Source organism: Halichoeres trimaculatus, unplaced genomic scaffold (genome assembly GCF_033239565.1).
Source record: "Halichoeres trimaculatus isolate MK-OKI-2021-1 unplaced genomic scaffold, fHalTri1.1 fHalTri1_scaffold_21, whole genome shotgun sequence".
Taxonomy (NCBI): Eukaryota; Metazoa; Chordata; class Actinopteri; order Labriformes; family Labridae; genus Halichoeres; species Halichoeres trimaculatus.
Window position 1 is genome coordinate 7,176,700 of NW_027437199.1, and position 19,306 is coordinate 7,196,005.

The following is a 19,306-nucleotide window of genomic DNA, read 5'->3' on the forward strand; positions in this document are numbered from 1 at the left end:
TTTAATCTGGCTTCATTAAAACTAAATACATTACATTACTGTTGTAATAAACTTTTATTCTACTCCCGACAACAGTTTTAAGAGTTGTGAAAAAAATAAAACAGGAATATTGAATAGTAGCACTGAAGGTTTCATTTTTTTTTTTTTTTTTTTTTTTCTTTTTGAAGGTTATACAAAAGCATCAGAGAAAAAAAAACAGGAGCTTTAACCTGCACCTGTCCGTGAAGGGTTAAGTGCCTGAGACTCCGCCCCTTCTTGGTGACTCATCATAACAGGAAGCAGGAAGTGCTCACATCCAAACACGGAGCGTAAGCACAGTCACAGGGCTGGAGCTGTCAGGTATGTTTGGCTCTTAACTTTTCTCATAATATCGCTTCACTTTACATTAAAAAGCTTCAAACTGTTCAGGTATTTCCAGAAAAACCACACAGACTTTGAAATAAAACCTTATTCGACCCAGAGTTATTTTTGGCTGCATCAGTGCTTGCACCTTTCCCCTAGTTTCATTTCCAGTAAAACACGAGTCCAGGTTATTCTGTCAAGTTTAGTGTAACTTTAGTAACTTTAAAACATATAAAGAAGATAAAGAAGCTGTATGTGTGATAGAAACTGAAATAGCTCGACTATAAACCACACCCAAAAATAAATATGAGGTGATATGACCTGAAAGACTCATCAAAACAAACCAGGTGATCATGCAAAGGTGAAGATTAAAGTACAGTTTATTTACAAGATAACTCCAAATATATGGAGTAGAAGTGACGAAAGGATAAGAAACAAAGGGAAGTAGATATTTTCAGCATGTCAAATTGGGAAGTTATGTAAAAGTGAATTGTTTATACAGTTTTAAGGAAAAGTATTTGAACCCTTTAGAAGTCAAGGCCCTGAAGCATCAAACAGTCTCAAAACCATGATTCCCTCTCCACTATACTTCACGGTTGGGATAAGGTTTAGGTTAAGGTTTGCTGTGCCTTTTTTCCTCAGCACATAGTCCCCGAATGTTTCTTTCAAACTCAACTTTAGTTTCATCTGTCTTCGTAATATTTTGCCAGTAGTGCTGTGGAACACCCAAGTGCTCTATTTGGGATTCTTCTTCATCTCATTGGGCATTCTGTGTTAGTGCTGGGAGACAGCTTGACAAAACAAGCTCTAAATACAAAAACTAACAAGTTTGGGTTTTCGTTGTCCAGGATGGCGGGCAGACTCTCACTCCCAGAGGTGGATCTCTCCTGCCCCATCTGCTGCGACATCTTCAGAGAGCCGGTGGTCCTCAAGTGCAGCCACAGCTTCTGCTCGCCATGCCTGCAGCAGTACTGGACGCGCGGACGGAGCCGGGACTGCCCTCTGTGCAGAAACCAGTCCGTGGACGACCCCGTGCCCAGCCTGACCCTCAGAAACCTGTGCGAGGCGTACATCCAGGAGAGCGAAGGCGTGGAGGAAACAGGAGGAGGAGAAAGAGGAGAAGGAGGAGAGCTGTATTGCGATCCAGGGGAGATGTGTCAGCTTCACGGGGAGAAGCTGAAGCTTTTCTGCCTCCTGGACAAGCAGCCCATCTGTGTGGTTTGCCACACCTCCAGGAAGCACAAACAGCACGACTGCTGCCCTGTCAGCGAGGCTGTCGTAGACGTGAAGGTAAATATTGGATGTTGATAAGCTTCCCAGCTTCTGACGCCTTTAACAAGCCTCTTCTAAAAAATGATTGGCCTAAACTAGCTGCAGGAAAATACTGTTTGAAGATCAGTCACACACGAGAGGCAAGGAGAAACAGTATGAGGTGGGGCTGGATATGCCGCAGGAGACAAATTTTGAGTTTTAATCACTGTATTCATAAAAATTGTATGTAAAAATATAAAAATCTAACCTAAGAAAAGCATTAAAAATGTAAAAATAGTGCAATTTTTTATATTTTGGGTGTTACTTTGCTTCTGAAGCCTTCCTCCTACCACAGGTAACCGTCATCCTGTGGGAAACCCTGAACACAGGATAAGTGGTGTAAAAGCAGTGATTGTTTGGTCTTTTTGACTTTATACCCACCTCTTGCTCTGTTCTCTTGTTGCTTTTACCCTAATTATTAAAGGTTTGGTAGTGTCTAAGGAAAAGCATAAACCTGGAAGCTAATCTTAAAATGTGCAGTGTGGAAACAAAAGGACAGGAGGAGAATGAGGACTGATTTCAGAACCCAGAAGTCAAGAGGAGATAAGCTCACCTGGGCTTCGGAGTCTGATGACAAGCTGGGACAAGCTGCTCAAAGTTCATATTGTTTTAATAAGTTGAGTTTTAACAAAAGGACACTAACTGGTTTCAATCAGTAGTCCAAGGTGTGCGTTGTCTGTAGAGTTGTGGTGTTTTAACAAATCCAGTGCATCAAGTCCCGCCTTCCTTCACAGCTGGAGCCACTTTTCTTGATTACACTGACGTCCTACAAGTAACTGACGGTGCGTTCGAGGCAACCTGTAACTCGTATGTTTCCCATTTGAAATCTCTGAGTTCTGACCTGAAAGTGTTCCAGGCAATTTACAACTTCAGTTTGAGCGCAAAGAATTCTGGGATGTAAACAAACCAGCATGGCAGAAATTCTAAGATTTATGCTTGGTCATTTCAATTACCAAAGGAGCCTGCAAGTTGGAGGGGAAACCGCGCATGAGGTGTTTACTTTATATTTCACAGTAGGGCTGAAAAATTTATCGTTTTCAGATCGAAATCGCAATTTTAGACAATGCAATTTTGAGATCGCCAAAGCAGCAATTTTTTGCAGCGCTCCTGACTGACTCAGGATCTGTTGTGTCAAGTATTATACACATTCTGTTTTACAAATTTGTAGACAATCTATATGTTAAAAGTGCTGGTAAGCAGGTCAACAACACAAAGCCTCTGTTTAGGAGTAGAAGTTGATGAAAACAGATTATTTATCATCACTATTGAGGATTAAAAAATCGTGAATTGCAATATCTGCCAGAAAATTAGATCTTTTCCTAAAATCAGCCCTACATGTGAATATCCCAAAGCTTGATTTGAAGAAAATCGTGAATCGAATTGAAATCACAATATCTGCCAGAAAAGTCGCAATTCAATCTTACACTATATTATTTGGGTCTTGGAAGATTGTTTAAGATGCGCTGAAAATGCCGGCAGCTAATGAGTAAATATCGGCCAATACCGATATATCGTGCATCCCAATTATTTATGTTCTGAAACCAGTCCAAAGAAACTCATAGTATAGAAGAAAGAAATGGAAAGGAGAAAGAACAGGAGGAATTATTTTACCACCTACCATCCCAAACATTAATCATCACATAAAAAAAGTGCATTTGTGGTAGTATCAGAGGCTTGAGTAGATTTAGCTTTCATAATAAACTTCTCTTTATGATCTGTTCAGGAGAAAATGAAGACAGCCCTCAGTTCTTTGCAAGAAAAGAAGGACGCATTCGACAAAATGAAGAAGAACTATGAAGACACGGTGGCGTACATTCAGGTAAGAGTGACGCTGCAGTCGCAGACTTCTTTGTAAAGACATTCCCAAGACTTATTTCCTGTTCATATTTTTCCAACAGGTCCAGGTCCAGTTTGTGCAAAGTCGAACCCATGAGGAGTTCGAAAAGCTCCACGCCTTCCTGAGAGTCGAAGAGGAGGCCAGGATGGAGGAGCTGAGACGAGAAGAGGAGCAGAAGAGTCGAGCGATGATGCAGAAGATAGAAGAAATCACCGGAGAGATAACGTCTGTGATCGAATCAATCCGACTTCTAGAGGAGGATCTTGCTCTGGAGGGCGTATCCGTACTTCATGTGAGTTTTATAAATCTGCAAATGAATCAGTTCCAAAAATTGGATTTTGACTTTTTTTATTGAATTTGCGGTTTGTCTTTTCAGAATTGCAAAAGGACACTGGCAAGGTGAAGCAGGCTTTAATCTTTTTAACTTTGCTTTTCTTTACTGTAAAAACAAGATATTCAAGCTCTCTGTGCTTTCTGTAGAGCAACCTGCCCGGTTGAAGATCCGGTCATGGCTCCAGGGGCGCTCATAGATGTCGCGAAATATCTGGGTTCTCTGCCGTTCCGTGTTTGGGAGAAAATGCATAAAACTGTCAAATACAGTAAGTACAGTTCTTGATTTATCCGTGTAATGTTGGATGCTTTTTCCTCAAGTTGTGAGTTCCTAGACTTGGTAAGATCTGAGAGTCTGTCACGTCCACTGCAGCCCCGGTGACCCTCGACCCCAACACGGCCGCCCCGTGGCTCATCCTGTCAGACGACCTCACCAGCGTCTGCGACAGCGAGGTGAAGCAGAAGTTACCTGACAACCCAGAGCGCTTCGACCCCGACACAGCCGTCCTGGGCCGTGACGGCTTCACCTCGGGGAAACACTCCTGGGACGTCAGCGTGGGAGACAACACAGCGTGGGTCGTCGGAGTGGCGAAAGAATCTGTGGTGAAGAAAGAAAAGTTGTCCTCGGTGCTGAAGAACGGGTACCTGTGCGTGTACTTCTACCATAAAATGTACTTTGCAGGAACTTCTCCTTTGACAAGGCTCACCCTGAAGAAGAACCCCACAAAGGTGCGGGTGCTGCTGGACTGCGACAAAGGCAGGGTGTCTTTCATCGACCCTCAAGACAACTCGAACATCTACACTTTCAAACACGCGATCACTGAGAAAGTCTTTCCATACTTCTGGGTGGGATGTCAGCAGTGTCCTTTGATAGTGGAACCATTCGAGGTTTCTGTGAAAGCTCTCGAAAATATTTGAAAGCAGTTTATTTGCTTGTCATACTTTGGGTTTTCTAACAAAAAGGAATTTTGAATTTCACACAGAACGAGAAGGTTGCATAATTTCGACACTACTGTTTTTGATTTTCAGACATAAATTACTTGTGACAGTCCTTTACTACTACTTACTTCAGTTTGATCTTTGCACTTTAAAACATCTTTCCTCTTTATAGTCTCAGTTGTTTGTGCAATATGGCGCCATAACCATGTGTGTTTCAGATAAAAAGTGTAGCCTTAAAGCATCATTCAGAAATGTGGCTCCTGTTTGATTAAACCAGTGTTGTGGAATGCATGTTGGATACGAAACATCCGTCCAAGTATGAATTAATTGTGTTGAATTATATTTACATGACATATATTTAGAATTTAAATAAAATACATTCATGTGTTTAAATTTGTTGTCATTTTTTTATCATCAGTTTGTAAGAATGTGTTCTGTTTGGAAGTAAATAGTCGCACTGCCTATAACAGCCATGGAGGGCTCCCCCTGGTGGCTGGCTGCAGTATAGGTCAAAGAATCCAGCTCTCCAGTCATTTCAGATGGGCTGTGGTCAAACTTCAAAAAATAAATACACCTCGTAGAAATGTTTCCCACGTCTGATTGTTGATGTGATTTAAAGATATTATTTTGCTATATACTATCTATGGTTGTCATCCCTTTCCATTGGCCCTCAAAACAAAGAGCTAAGGGGAAGGATTAGACGAGCAGCAGGAGGAGAAATTGGGAATGGCCTTAGTCTACGTGACGTAAATCGATTCCTGTTCTTCTGGGAAAAATCAGGTCTGACTGCAGAAAAAAATTCAACACAAAAATGGTTGTTTGAGTTGTTTTTTATTGTTTACAACAAGGCTACATCACCGATGATGTCATGGTGTCAGTCTCTCTGTCTCCTTCATTTGAGTTCACGCCGTCTCACTTTGAGGAAAAACAACTAAAATTCAAACAAAGTTAAAAAGTCAAAGGTGACGCCAAATCCTCCAGCATTCAGCCTGCACAAGCAGTCGCTCAGCCAAGAGCATCATGGGAAATCTTTTGGCTCTTTGTATGGCACGGACAAAATACATCTCGACCATAGTCCCAAAAATAAATCTCTTAAAAATAGTTGACCAGGCACGTCCTACAGTAGAGTACTGATGAAGATCCAACAGCACTGATCCACACCAGTTCACCCAGTAAACTCCGCCCACCTGCAGGACCTGACCCCAACCGCCTGACACCTGCTGCAGGTGAGGTCAGGGGTCAGGGGTGGAGGACTCAATCTGTCCAAGTACTCCTTACTCTGTCGCTCAGAGTGATACTTCCTGTTTCACATTCAAAGTCTTTCCATCTTTATCTTCATCATCTTAGCCTTGTCCCTTTGGATCCGGGTCTGCAGTCGCAGCTTTTTGCCGTCACCTCTGAAAGTTGGTCAACAAAAGATTTAACCTGAGAAACAAAACAGAAGATGTAGAAAAGGGTTACTACTTTTGTGTGTGTAGCCCTGTGTTTCAATGTGTGTGTGTGTGTGTGTGTGTGTGTGTGTGTGTGTGTGGTTACCTGTGTCGTGTGAAGTTCGCAGCTATCGAAACAGTCGTGTGAACTCTCTGATGGCCCAGCACACCTGCTTACATTCCTCAGCGCTGAACATGAGAAAAAAAACAAGACCGTGTCCAGATTTACTGTCATCTCTCTGTGTAGGGTTATATTTGCCCCTGAACGCCTCACTGCACTTCCTCTCTAAAAGTCTCACTCTGCTCAAGTGATCCTGGCATCTCACTATGGTTTCCGTGACCCTAAAGGCTTCTTTTAACTTTCTGAGTCCCTGAATGCCCCACAATGATTTTGGTGTCTCTGAATGCCTCATCATAACTTTTGCATCTATATATGGCTCACTTTTTTCCAGACGTTCCTGAACAATTCACTCTTGTACACATGTCCCTGAATGCCTCACTATGATTTTGGTGTCTCTGAGTGCCTTTCAGGTCCTTAAATGCCTCATTTTTCTCCACATTCCTGAACACTGCAGCCCTCAGCCTTCTGTCCCTGAAAGCCTTCCTAAGCTTTCTGTGTCCCTGAATGCATCACAACACTTTCTGTGGCCCAGAATGGCTAAATGTTGACTAAATGTCCCATAATGCCTCACTTTCCTAAAAAATGTCCCTGAACACTTCACTCTGCTCCACATATCTGAGATGTCCTTACTCTACAAAAGGTCCCTGAACACCTCACTCTGCTTCATAAGTCCCTAAATACTACATTTATCCTTCTTTTTTCTCAGAATCCCTGGGCATCCCTGAATGCATCAACACATGCCTTCTACCCTTCTTTGAATGCCTCGTTTTTTTACTGTTTGATGAAATACCTCACTCTTCTCCACAAGTCCCTGAACGCCTCACAATGATTTTGGTGTCGGAGTGCCTTTCAGGTCTATAAATGCCTTACTTTTCTGCTCATTCCTGAACACTTCAGCCCTCAGCCTTCTGTCCCTGAAAGCCTTCCTAAGCTTTCTGTGGCCCTGAATGGCTAAATGTTGACTAAATGTCCCATAATGCCTCACTTTCTGAAAAAATGTCCCTGAACACTACACTCTACTCCACATATCTGAGATGTCCTTACTCTACAAAAGGTCCCTGAACGCCTCACTCTGCTTCATATGTCCCTAAATACTACATTTATCCTTCTTTTTCTCAGAATCCCTGAGCATCCCTGAATGCCTCAACACATGAGCTTCTACACGTCTATAAATGCCTGACACGTTGCAGCATGAGTAAAAGTCTAACTCTTATCCAGATGTCCCTGAACACCTCATTGCCTGATCGTTTTTTCTTTTTGTACAGTAACTTCCTGTTTCTGTTTTTATTGCTGTTAACACAGTTAGTTCTTCTCGTGTTGCTCACCTGGTGACCTGTTTGTGAAAGTCAGTCAGTTGTTTGTGTGTCACAGTCACGGCTCCTCCGCTCGTTTCTTTCGGTAACCCTTTCAGAGCGTTCTCCAACCAGCGACAGAACGTCTGAAACAAACATGTCGTAAACATCTTAGCGTGGAATCCTCAGAGTGACTCAACACGTGACAGGCGATGCTGCTTTTACTTACAGGTCTGTCAAACACCATGATCTCCCACAGCACCTCGGCCACATCCGGCAGCGTGTACGGTGGCAAACAGAAACAACACGAGTGCATAAGCTGGGTGACAAGTTGCTGCCCGTGTTGCTCCATGGCCTGGCCAATCAGCTGCTTCCTCAGCTCAAAGTCCTCCTCGTGCTGAAGAGGGGAAGAGTTTGTTACTTCATGCCTTACAGCGTTCCTCTTGTCTTTTTAGTTTCTCCACACTTACATCGTTAGCGACCCCGGTGTGGATCAGATCCCTCACGAACTTCATGACGCTGCAGTTTGCGTCCCGATGGTCCAATGAGGCGGCGGCGATCGCACACTGGATGATGTGAACGATTACACTGCTACTGAGCAGAGTGACTGGACTCCTTTGCACAAACCTGAAGGACAAATGGAAAAGGCATCAGGTGGATTTAAACTGAAGATGATCTCTAAACCTGTGAAGGTGATTCTGAGCTCTCACCTGGTGGCCAACCTGAACAGATCATCCACTGTGTCTGGATGGTTCCTCAGACCGTTCTGCTGCTCCAACAGCTGGAAGGTCGGCATACACAGAGCCTGAGGAAGACATCATGAATGTTACATTCATTTTAACGATCACAGTGTTGGTTTTTACCTGTAGGAGAGGTGTGTGTGTGTGTGTGTGTTTACCTGCAACATGTCGAGCAGACCTTGCCTACAGCCCTCCTCCATGCCGTATTCATCCACTAGGATGCTGCCCAGGTACAGGAAGCAGGAGTGTGGATACACCTGGTACACGCTCACCATCTGAAGACAACAGAAGACAATTGAGGAAGTGTTTTACTAGGGTTAGGGTTAGGTACACCTTGCTGGTACCGGGTTGGACCCCCTTTTGCCTTCAGAACTGCCTTAATCCTTCGTAGCATTGATTCAACAAGGTCCTGGAAACCTTCCTCGGAGAGTTTGGTCCATATTGACATGATAGCATCACACAGTTGCTGCAGATTTGTCGGCTGAACATCCATGATGAGAATCTCCCGTTCCACCACATCCCAAAGGTGCTCTATTGGATTGAGATCTGGGGACTGTGGAGGACATTTGAGTACAGGGAACTCATTGTCATGTTGAAGAAACCAGTCTGAGATGATTCCAGCTTTATGACATGGAGCGTTATCCTGCTGGAAGTAGCCATCAGAAGATGGGTACACTGTGCTCATAAAGGGATGGACATGGTCAGCAACAATACTCAGGTAGTCTGTGGACTTTAAACCATGCTCAGTTGGTACTAAGGGGCCCAAAGTGAGCCAAGAAAATATCCCCCACACCATTACACCACCGGCAGCAGCCTGAACCGTTGATACAAGGCAGGATGGATCCATGCTTTCATGTTGTTGAGGCCAAATTCTGACCCTACCATCTGAATGTGGAGCAGAAATCCAGATTCATCAGACCAGGCAACGTTTTTCCAATCTTCTATTGTCCAGTTTTGGTGTTGCTGTGTGAATTGTAGCCTCAGTTTCCTGTTCTTAGCTGACAGGAGGGTCACCCGGTGTGGTCTTCTGCTGCTGTAGCCCATCTGCCTCAAGGTTGGACGTGTTGTGTGTTCAGAGATGCTCTTCTGCAGACCTCGGTTGTAACCAGTGGTTATTTGAGTTACTGTTGCCTTTCTATCAGCTCCAACCAGTCTGTCCATTCTCCTCTGACCTCTGGCATCAACAAGACATTTTGGCCCACAGAACTGCTGCTCACTGGATATTTTCTCTTTTTGGGACCATTCTCTGTAAACCCCAGAGATGGTTGTGGGTTAAAATCCCAGTAGATCAGCAGTTTCTGAAATACTCAGACCAACAACCACTCCACGTTTAAAGTCACTTAAATCACCTTTCTTCCTCGTTCTGTTGCTCCGTTTGAACTGCAGCAGCTCGTCTTGACCGTGTCTACATGCCTAAATGCAGTGAGTTGCTGCCATGCGATTGGCTGATTAAAAATTTGTGTTAACAAGCAGTTGGACATGTGTGCCTAACAAAGTGGCAGGTGAGTACATTTCAGTTGGATGGAATAATGTATAGCTGAGTCAGGCGCCCTCAAAGTTGGTAGATCTTTAAGGGTTAAAATCTAAAGGTTCAGGTTTGTCTCACCTGAGTGACAAGCGGCTGCAGCAAGGAGGCGGAGCCTTTCCCAACACATCGTACAGCGAACCTTAGGCAGCGACAGCACCGCTCCACGATCCGATTATCAGCCTGATGAGTGTTCAGAGTCTCGGAGAGAACGGGCCAGATCTACAGGAGAGTCACATGACACAGGTGAGAAACACAAAAACCGTGAGATCATCATGTGATTCACAGGGGGATATGAAAAGCATCTTCAGGTGATTTACCTCCTGGATGACTTTTTGACAGGGGTGTGTTTGTCCATTTTCCACGATGGGGTTTGTGTGTCTGCAGGAAAAAACAAACGGTGAGTGTTCGCCTGCTGCCTCATGTCTCTTCAGTGTTTGAATAACATTTGAATACGTCCAGGTGAACTCACCTGAAAATGACAGCCAGTCTGTCAAGCCACACAGTGGGATCAGCTGATTTACCGTTTGTTGATTCTTCAGCCAGAAGCTGAAATAAAACAAAACCTGGTGTTATTCCTGTTTTTGCTTTTAAACAATGAGTTCAAGGTAGGTTTGGATTACACTTACCTTTTTAAGAGCCAACACCTGGACCGCACACAGATCGCTGAGACACTCTGCGATCTTCTCCAGGGGAAGACGAGCCAGGACTAGAGCCGTACCTGCAGAGACAGGAGAATGATATGAGTTAAACCTGTTTTATTGAGACTTTTGTTGCTGTGGGTTGAAGGGTGTCATGAAAGTGTGGCGTAATGTACCTTTAAGGAGGCCCACAGCGGCCTCAGTGGACAAAGCGAAGGAGTCGAGAGCTCGGGCGATGTCGAGTAGACCCTGGAAGTGTTGGGTCATGTGATCTCTGCACACAGAGCAAATGTTGTGGATTGCCTTCGCTGCTGCCGACGCCAACGGCTTCTCCCTGAGACCCTTCATCAGGAAGTTCAGGACCGGATCTGACGTGAAAAAGAAAAGAGTAAAGACACATTTTCTTAATATTTTACAAAATTACCTGATTCATCATCTGCTCATGTTCTGAAGCTCTTACCAAGGAACCTTGGATTCCGATCCACCACCTCGCTCATCTCTCCCACCAGCTCGATGCTTGTGTAACGCACCGCCACGTGGACGTTTTCAGGAAGCAGAACCACCTGCTGCAGAACCTCTGACAGCGTGGGATTGTTCTCCCTGCAAGAAAAGAAGAGCACAATGAGTCCACTCCCACAGAGAGAAATCATTACACAAAGAAGAGTCCGGACACTCACGGGTCAACACTCTTTGCGATCGCAGCCATGATGAAAAGAACCGCCTCGGTCACCTCCCAGGATGGACTCCCTTCCTTCAACGTGGAATACAACTGGAAACAAAACACACGCTGTACGTTACAGATCTGAGAACACACAGAATGTCTTCTAGGAAAGCACAGATCAGTTTCCCACCTCCTCAAACTTCAAAAGCTGCAAGTCTTTGAAGTAGAATACATAAGGGGAAACGATCCCACTGCAGATAAAAGTCTGAGGATTTAAATCAGCAATCAGATGAAAGTTACCTGAGAGAAACACTCCATGGATCCAACGAGGAAAATGACATCTTTAACGAGGTCTGAAACTCTCATCCTGAATTCTCCGAAGTCGTCTGTGTCTTCTGGGATTCCCTCCTGTTGAATAAAAAGTTTGTTTTATTTTGAAAATTAAAGTGAAATTTTGACACAGATCCATAAGCCTACATGTCTGGAGCACTTTAATTTGACTTATTTATTATTTAGGTTAAGCCCCAACAAAGTTTTGGTTGGTGTAGTTTTAAAGAAGCCTCTGGAGCTGGTGCTACTCTGGAACCAGTCTTTCTGGTCTAGGGTCGGTTCTTTGCTGATAGAAACACAAAGTAGGGTTTAAACTAGAACTGGTTTGGTGAAAAAGAGGTTTCAACCAGGATCACATCTGAAACAGTGTCGCTTAACAACAGATTCTTCACAGTCTGGATCATGAGACTCACGTGATCTGGATCGAGCTGACAGTGTCGGGCCAAACAGTGCAGAAGTCTCTGGATGTAAGGTCTGAAGATGGTGTGAAGAGCTGCATCGTTTATTTTATAAAGATGTTCTCCGAGTCGGTACCAGAAGTTAAAGGAGATCTCCACCACCTGGATCCAAAACGAGATCAGGACGGGAAGAGACACGAGCCCAGAACAACACAGATCAAAATGAGAAACTGAGGAATAGATCCAGAACTAGAACCAAAGATAAAGTTATTTTGTGATCTCATACTGCAGCGGTGTAATGGTGATTTTCGCACCTCATACTGAGGGTGTCCTGCACAGATCAGCAGCAGCTCCAGGGTCCTCAGGTCCCCCATGCCCTGCCCGGGGCTCCTGACTGTGGTTTCTAAGAAGGTCTCACACAGCTCAGTGAAGATCCGGCAGTAGTTCAGGACTCTGAGGACAGAAGCTGAATTTTCAAAACCCTGAACGTAGACTTAACAGTTACGATCAGAAACAGGAAGATGAAAGAGTCCTCACTTGTCCAGGTCTTCTCGAGCCACAGCCATGTGATAGGCCGTCTCCAGCGTCAGGACACCCTGGAACAGCTGCGACGCTAACGCCATGTTTGTGTCTACGTTCTCGATGGCATAAAGAGCTGAGCAGACGCAGTCTGACGCTGCCTCGTGGAGGTTTGTGGAGGTTTCATCCCTTTGCTGTTAAGACAGAAAACAAACAGATGTTTCTTTTTATTTTATTCTGTCTTTCTTTCATATTTTCTCGTTTTTCTACATTAATACCTTCTGTTTAGACCTTTACTGTGTTTTTAGAGCTTTTATACTATTACAACAAATTAAATCAGCCTGACTGCTTAAAAAAAAAAAAACAGTCTGTCTCGTGTAAACCAGACCAAACTTCTGAGTGTGACTCTCACCAGGACTTGGAAGAGGACCATGAGCAGCTGGTTGTTGGCCATGAAGTTGGTGTCGAGGACTCCAAGGTTAAACCAGCTGCCCAGACATCGAAACACCTTGATAAGCATTTTCTCATCGTTTCCTGTCTTCTCCACACACGTCGTCTGAAAGAAGAGAAAGAAAAAAGCAACAATGATTAAGGAATAGAAAAAAAAATCAGAAAAAAAGAGTGAACAGTTATTAAAAGTGTAAGGATGTTATGAACAATGAAGTAAAATATATTAAAATGTGTCTGACCAGCAGAGTAACCACAGTGCTGGAATAATACGCTAGATCTTCGATGATCTCCGTCCTCCGATTGGCTCCAATTCTAAGGGATCGACTGTGAACTTCCTCCGGCAGCACAGTGAGGATCTCTATGAGGAAGGGCATTGAGCTGATGTCATTGTTGTACCTGAGAAGAGGAGGAGAAAAGAACATGTGTCAGAACATCAGCAGAAACAGCTCAAAATGAAAAAAGAAAGGGGTTAAAGAGACCAGAGTACTGAGGTTACATGTTCAGTGTCTTTGTTTCTGCTTACTTCTCTATGAGCGTGTGAACACATCCTTTCCACGAGGCCATCTGAAGAGCCAGGTCTGCGATTGCTAAAGCCAGCTGAGGGACAAACACAGAGAAGAGAGGCAAGGATTGTTAAAATGTATTAACTTTCATCATGCTGATGACATTTCAGTTTGATTCACTCAGAAACCAGAGAAAAAAGGGGGTCAGGTAAGATGTGTTTACCTGTGTGACGATGATTGGTGACAGGTCTTTGAGGTTCTGGATGTGGGTCAGCAGGGAGTCTCGCAGTGCGTTGTGGGTCTCAGGAGGAAGCTCGAAGAACGATGTTTGGATTTTCATCTTCATCGTCTGAGCGGCGAAGTAACACGACTCCACGTCCTGTTTGAGCTGCAGCAGCTGGTCTGAGATCTCCCACGCGTACATCTGAAGGACAGGAAGTGATGTCATTATACAAGCTCACACCTGAGCATCTCCAAACAGAAATACTATTTCACATATCATAACATTTTTTAATACGTGAACTGGTACTTGTCATCACACCTGTCATGAAGGATTTCCCTGAGATCAACTGTCATCAGTGTTTCAACACAGCTTTTTCCAACTATTCTGCACTTCTAACGTATTTACTTCAGTTTTTAGTCCTAACTTATTTTTGCTTTCCATTACTACTTAATTACTTTATTGTTTGTATGCCAACCTACATTATAGGTGTAATAAAACTGTAATTAAACAGTTATTACACCTGTCACTTCACGCTGTTATTACAACTTACAGTGACCATGTGTCAACACAGCTCTGTGTACAACAATCCTGACACGTCTTGACGACTGTTATTACTCTGCTGGAAGATGTTATCACAACAAAGATCATGTTATTACATATGTCAAACATCTAGTAACATCAAAACAGCTGGCAGTATGTCTGATATAGTAGCCTCTCAGGATTATAGTCATGGAGCCTTTGCTTACACCTGTTGTAACCATGTTATTACACATGGAAGTAATAACAGCTGACATGACACCTGTTCATGTTGTCACAACCACAGCTTTGATTATACCTGTCCTGGTGTATATTATCATTACTAAGATCACTTCATTGACAGACCTTTAGTTATAACAGTCTTTAGACCTGTCATCACACATTATAGAATATGTTATAAATACATGTCAAATATCTGTTTATCAAAACAGCTGTCAATATCCTTTAAAAAATGGTCTGTCAGAACAAAAGTCACAAAAACATTTATTACTCATGTCGTGACTGTTATAACTATGTTATTACAAAGTTGCAACAGTGTAATACACTATCATTTGACCTGACTATGTCTTTTTAACCTGTACTAACAAAAACATGTTTATGCTGTTAAAACCTGACATCTATTATTGGATATCTATTTATAACACTCTAAAGATTCATGCTGATAACTATCATTACACATGTCTAACACATGTTTAACACCTGTTTATATTAACGTTTAGAACAGCCGATTAATACTTTGATTACACTTGACATGAAAACTGTTATAGCTGAGTTATTACACATGTTATAATAGTTTAATACATGTCACACTCTAGCTAAACTGTAAATAGTTCAACACACATTCTTTATGCTGTCATGATAACTGTAATAGCACACCACTTCCCATATCAATAACACCAGTTCTCTGACATTTCACCTATCACAAACCACATCATTATCAGAGCTGTCAGCATTAACAAGTTTATCTTGAAGCGATTAAAGTCTTAATCAAAGCCTTTTCTCTTTTTTAATCCTGTACTTATTTATCAATTGCACACTGTAGTACTACTTTGCCGCTCCTGTTCACTCTGGTTCTTGCTTCAATTCAGTTAAGACAAGAAAATGAAAAAGAAGAAGTCTCTTTCTGTGCACCTATTTCCTGCTACCACAAAACTTGGTTGACAGGTCAAGAGTGGTATGAAAATTGTGTCAAAAGGGCTTGAAATATCACGAAAGTACCACAGAGTTCAACCTAAGCGTGCAGTAGCAGCTATTAGACTGATGTCAGCAGGCAACCATGCCAAAGGCCTGCAGAGCCCTGTTTTTTTTAGTGAGCTAATCACCGCTGACCTGTGGATGACACTCAGTTACAGGAGTTAGCAGCTGCTAAATGGGTGGAAAATGACTGAAGGACATTCAAACCTGTGGAAAACTCATGTCCTCAAGTTTGCATGTTGTGATCTGTCTTATAGCTTATGGTGCATGATTGTTTTTACATTCAAACTGGAAGTGGTGAAAAGTGCATATTTTGCATGGATGAGGGATCACTGAACATCACCAGTGAGTGACTCTAGCCCTAGCTATGCAAGGGTGTTTTCACATTGGACCAGAACTGATTAGATATTGCACTCCTCTGTTTTGACTTTTCATCATCCAAAGGAATGAAACGTGTAACAAGCACTTCTCTAAAGTTGCATAGAAATAGGATATTGTGGTGAAAACCGGCACAGAGTGCACGCAATGTGATATGCACACAGGCTGTGTATTGTGCTTGGTTTAAAAGGGTGTATTGCAACATCAGTCTGTGACAATAGTTTCAAGAATGTGTGACAGGATGCTGCAAACTGTTTTGACACTTTAGTTCAGTAAATGCAGCAGAACTTAATCAACATTAGAATTAAGATATTAAGACTTTCAGTGTTTTAAGATCCTTACTCAAAGTTTACAGAACGTGATTTTATAAATCCAGCTTGCACAAATCAAGCGCCTATAAATCTTGATTTTAAAGATCTATCGAGAGCCATACTTTTAAAACGCAGACTTGGAAGAGTCGGTCTTAAACTTTTGATTTCCAAAGTCAAGAGGTGCAGACACACAATCTACAAATCAAAATTTTACAGATCCAGATAATTAAAACTCTAAATCAAAAGATGCAAAAACATCTGCATATACACTGTCTAAATTTTGTCTTCAAAAATTCACACATTAACAATTCTGGCCCTAAAGATATAGTCTCCACAGATCTAGAACATATAAATCTTGAATTTTACGATCTAGACCACTGAGATCCATACTTTAAAATACACATTAAAAGTTAAAGTGTCTTCGGGTTTAAATTCTAGAGCTAAGACCCAAAAGTTTTGGAGTCTCTGGTTCAAAACTCTTCTGTATCTGGGTTAAAAGACACAGAATCTAGAGATCTAGATTTCACAGATACACAGTTGCAGATACAGGTAATACAAATTCTGACTCATAAGATACAGAAACATCAGGATACAAACATACTGCAGTTCTCTGCCTCTAATGATCCAGACGCTAACAATTCTGACTCCAAAGATCCAAACACATGGATTCAGGGGTGAAACCTGGACATGGTCCTGGTTTTGGTAGTGCCACGCCCTGATGCAGACAGACTCAATTACGTATTAAACTCAGTTGGTTCTTAGAACCGTATTGAATCCTCTCGACCTGGAGCTTGACATGTAGCCTACTTGCATGGATTACAGATGGTAGACCTTCTGTAATGACTTTACAAATGCTGTTTAACGTTCTCTGAGTTTCTGTCACGCAACACATGCAGGTATAACTAATACACCCGTAGGTTAAAATGCCTAGAGTTTTAACGGTGTTTTCTTGTGAACTTTCCGACGTGCTAATCCCCGACACACCTGAACAGAGAACTGGTCAGGCAAACTTTCAGGAATACAGTCATGCTACCGTGCTAGCAGGGTTGCCTCAGGGAAGACGGGGGTAGCGTGCTAACTCTGTCAAGCAAAAGGAGCTAACGGGCTACCAATGCCAACTTTTTGTCAGTATATAATTTTATTTGTAGTTCTTAAACCGTCCCCAGAGAGCAGGATTATAACCCAACAGCATGCAGCTAACCAAGCTAAGCTACATACAGAGAGCTAGCGGTTTGTGTTTTGATCCATTCATTTAGCTAGCTTCTCTTAGCTCTCATGCAAACGGCAGCTCGCACGGAGTCTGCGCAGTTCACTTTGGCCAACCTTTCCAAACCTGGTTTAAGGATCAACCCGGGCCGCATTTAACCCCCCTGGACCCCGCCCCACACAGATACGGTGTCCCGGTCCGGTCTCCCGGCCTCCCCTGTTCGCTCACCGATCTCTGGAGCTCCCCAAGCCACACCGACGCTCGCTCCTTCCCGGACGGGTCCGGGTCGTGGTACAGGGCCTGGACCGCCTGGTAGACCAGGGTCAGATTGGGTTTGCCGCCCTCCATTGCTCAGGTCGGATCAGAGAAGGTTTAAGGCAGACAGGTTGAGACACAGCCGGGCTGAAGACTCCTAAACGATCTGACTGTCGGCCGCCATCTCGCACAGGTTTCCCGCGTGCTACGAAGATCTTCTGCCGGAGGAAACACGGCGAAAAAACTTGGTTCCGCCCTGCACTGACGTGAGGCATCCACGCATGACTTTAACCAACAAACACGCACACTCGATAAAAACAAAGAGAGGGGGGTCGACTGTAATGGGGACATTTGTTTTGAACAAATTTCTTTTTTTTTTTTTTTTTTTTTTTTTTAGAAATCATTAAATATATATATAGCTTTATGTTTTTTTGTTTTTATTTTTGTAAAGACCATTCAGACTTTTTGAATTATAGAAAACTGAAATCGCCAGAAATGGTCAACAGACTACAGGTTTGCGTGTTTACTTGTCTGTTGATTAGTAGTCTGTATAAAGGTTTTTCCTCTAAGAAGTTACAGTAACATGGAAACACTTAAGAGTCTTTAAATTGAGGCGGATACACAAAGACAATGGCTCAACATTTTTTTTTTTCCTTTTTATTTTGTTCTGTAGATGTACATGTAAAAAGGAACCAAAGCAAAAAGTCTGACTTACATAGCAGCACAGTTTACAACAGCTCACCTTATACAGTGCTTTAATGATGTCATATTGGGGGAAATCTGTGTAATCTTAGTGGACATGTATTAAAGCTTTGTACATAAACTGGTAAAGGCAAAATATATATAAAAAAAAAAAAAAAAAGACAACTTTTGTTTGGATTTTTTCCTGTTCTTTGATCCTGCATCACCTCTTGTCTGCATGAGAAAAACCCAGATGGAGCTGGAAGAGCAGGTCTGTCTCCAAAGAGGCAGAGACATGTTGTTGGCGATCGTTGATCATGCATTCACCTCCAATCAGATATACCTCCAAGATATTTGAGAGGATGATACAACATTTAGACAGACAAAGCCTTTATTTGACATGCATTAAGTGGGTAATAATGAAATCAGAGTAATTCTGATCAGAATGGTGCATTCTGTTCTTGTGTGTACCAAGACAAGGACTCTGCCTTAAAAAAAAACAACAAAGAAGAACACAGAGAGCAAATGAGGACTTTTATTTTGAAAAATTAAAAAAAAAAAAAAAGAATGGTTTTTAGTGATGACAGGTATTTTTTTCTTCTTTTGCTGGTGTTCACCTCCAAAGTGAGGTCGTATCATACCCATGCTTCATGATTCTTACAGTCTGGTTATGATACAGCCCCTGCTCTGAAGATCAATAACATCAATGGATGAATGCATGAAACCTTTGTAAACTTTATTTAGACAGCACTTTTCTAAACATGGTCACAAAGTGTTTCACAAAACAACAAAATAAATAAATAAAAAGAAAATGTAAAAAGAAAATTTAAATACTAAATTGTATAAAAATGAAGAGAAGAAAAACTGAAAAGGAAACAAACAGTTTAGTATGAGAAGCTCAGCGGGGTCTGAAAAACAAACACACAAAGGAAACAGTTTGGTTCAGGAGATTTGAGGAGAACTTTAAGATGATCATTGTCAGAGTTGATTAAATGTTGAAGAACACTGATGAAAAACTCACCTACAGGTTTGTACTGCAGCTCCTGCACAGAGGACATGAAGAGATGATAAATGAGCTTGGTCTTCAGAAATGACATGATGAAGTGATAAAGTGCTGAGGAAACGAACCAAAGGGAAGATGAAGGAATGAG

The 19,306-nt window shown here is 42.5% G+C and overlaps 2 protein-coding genes across 2 annotated transcripts; one reads left to right on the forward strand and one right to left on the reverse strand.

Annotated features, from left to right (window-relative positions):
* Positions 1-271: 271 nt before the first annotated feature.
* LOC141810870 (E3 ubiquitin-protein ligase TRIM35-like) lies at positions 272-5,125 on the forward strand. The gene is made up of 7 exons (XM_074698710.1): positions 272-339; positions 1,191-1,632; positions 3,377-3,472; positions 3,552-3,782; positions 3,867-3,889; positions 3,971-4,089; positions 4,194-5,125. The coding sequence occupies exons 2-7, from the start codon at positions 1,192-1,194 to the stop codon at positions 4,736-4,738; spliced, it is 1,455 nt and encodes a 484-aa protein (XP_074554811.1). The 5' UTR covers positions 272-339; position 1,191; the 3' UTR covers positions 4,739-5,125.
* A 452-nt stretch (positions 5,126-5,577) lies between these two features.
* On the reverse strand, positions 5,578-17,724 carry tnpo3 (transportin 3). Its single transcript, XM_074698701.1, has 23 exons — positions 17,448-17,724; positions 13,593-13,793; positions 13,390-13,463; positions 13,106-13,262; positions 12,829-12,972; positions 12,435-12,610; positions 12,212-12,350; positions 11,913-12,059; positions 11,470-11,577; positions 11,186-11,277; positions 10,969-11,108; positions 10,685-10,876; positions 10,497-10,588; positions 10,340-10,416; positions 10,188-10,248; positions 9,949-10,089; positions 8,501-8,617; positions 8,313-8,407; positions 8,073-8,229; positions 7,832-7,999; positions 7,636-7,748; positions 6,296-6,378; positions 5,578-6,184 (listed from the first exon to the last, which is right to left on the reverse strand). The coding sequence occupies exons 1-22, from the start codon at positions 17,565-17,567 to the stop codon at positions 6,318-6,320; spliced, it is 2,772 nt and encodes a 923-aa protein (XP_074554802.1). The 5' UTR covers positions 17,568-17,724; the 3' UTR covers positions 5,578-6,184; positions 6,296-6,317.
* Positions 17,725-19,306: the final 1,582 nt, after the last annotated feature.

What these genes read in the sequence shown, in the direction of transcription:
- tnpo3 (XM_074698701.1), bottom strand. Translation starts at nt 17,567, where the DNA reads ATGGAGGGCGGCAAACCCAATCTGACCCTGGTCTACCAGGCGGTCCAG. An exon ending in CACCAATCATCGTCACACAG is followed by an intron (nt 13,464 to 13,592) that starts GTAAACACATCT and finishes TTTGTCCCTCAG; the next exon opens with CTGGCTTTAGCAATCGCAGA. An exon ending in GTCTGCTCGACATGTTGCAG is followed by an intron (nt 8,408 to 8,500) that starts GTAAACACACAC and finishes TGTCTTCCTCAG; the next exon opens with GCTCTGTGTATGCCGACCTT.
- LOC141810870 (XM_074698710.1), top strand. Translation starts at nt 1,192, where the DNA reads ATGGCGGGCAGACTCTCACTCCCAGAGGTGGATCTCTCCTGCCCCATC. An exon ending in AGGCTGTCGTAGACGTGAAG is followed by an intron (nt 1,633 to 3,376) that starts GTAAATATTGGA and finishes TGATCTGTTCAG; the next exon opens with GAGAAAATGAAGACAGCCCT. An exon ending in GCATAAAACTGTCAAATACA is followed by an intron (nt 4,090 to 4,193) that starts GTAAGTACAGTT and finishes CGTCCACTGCAG; the next exon opens with CCCCGGTGACCCTCGACCCC.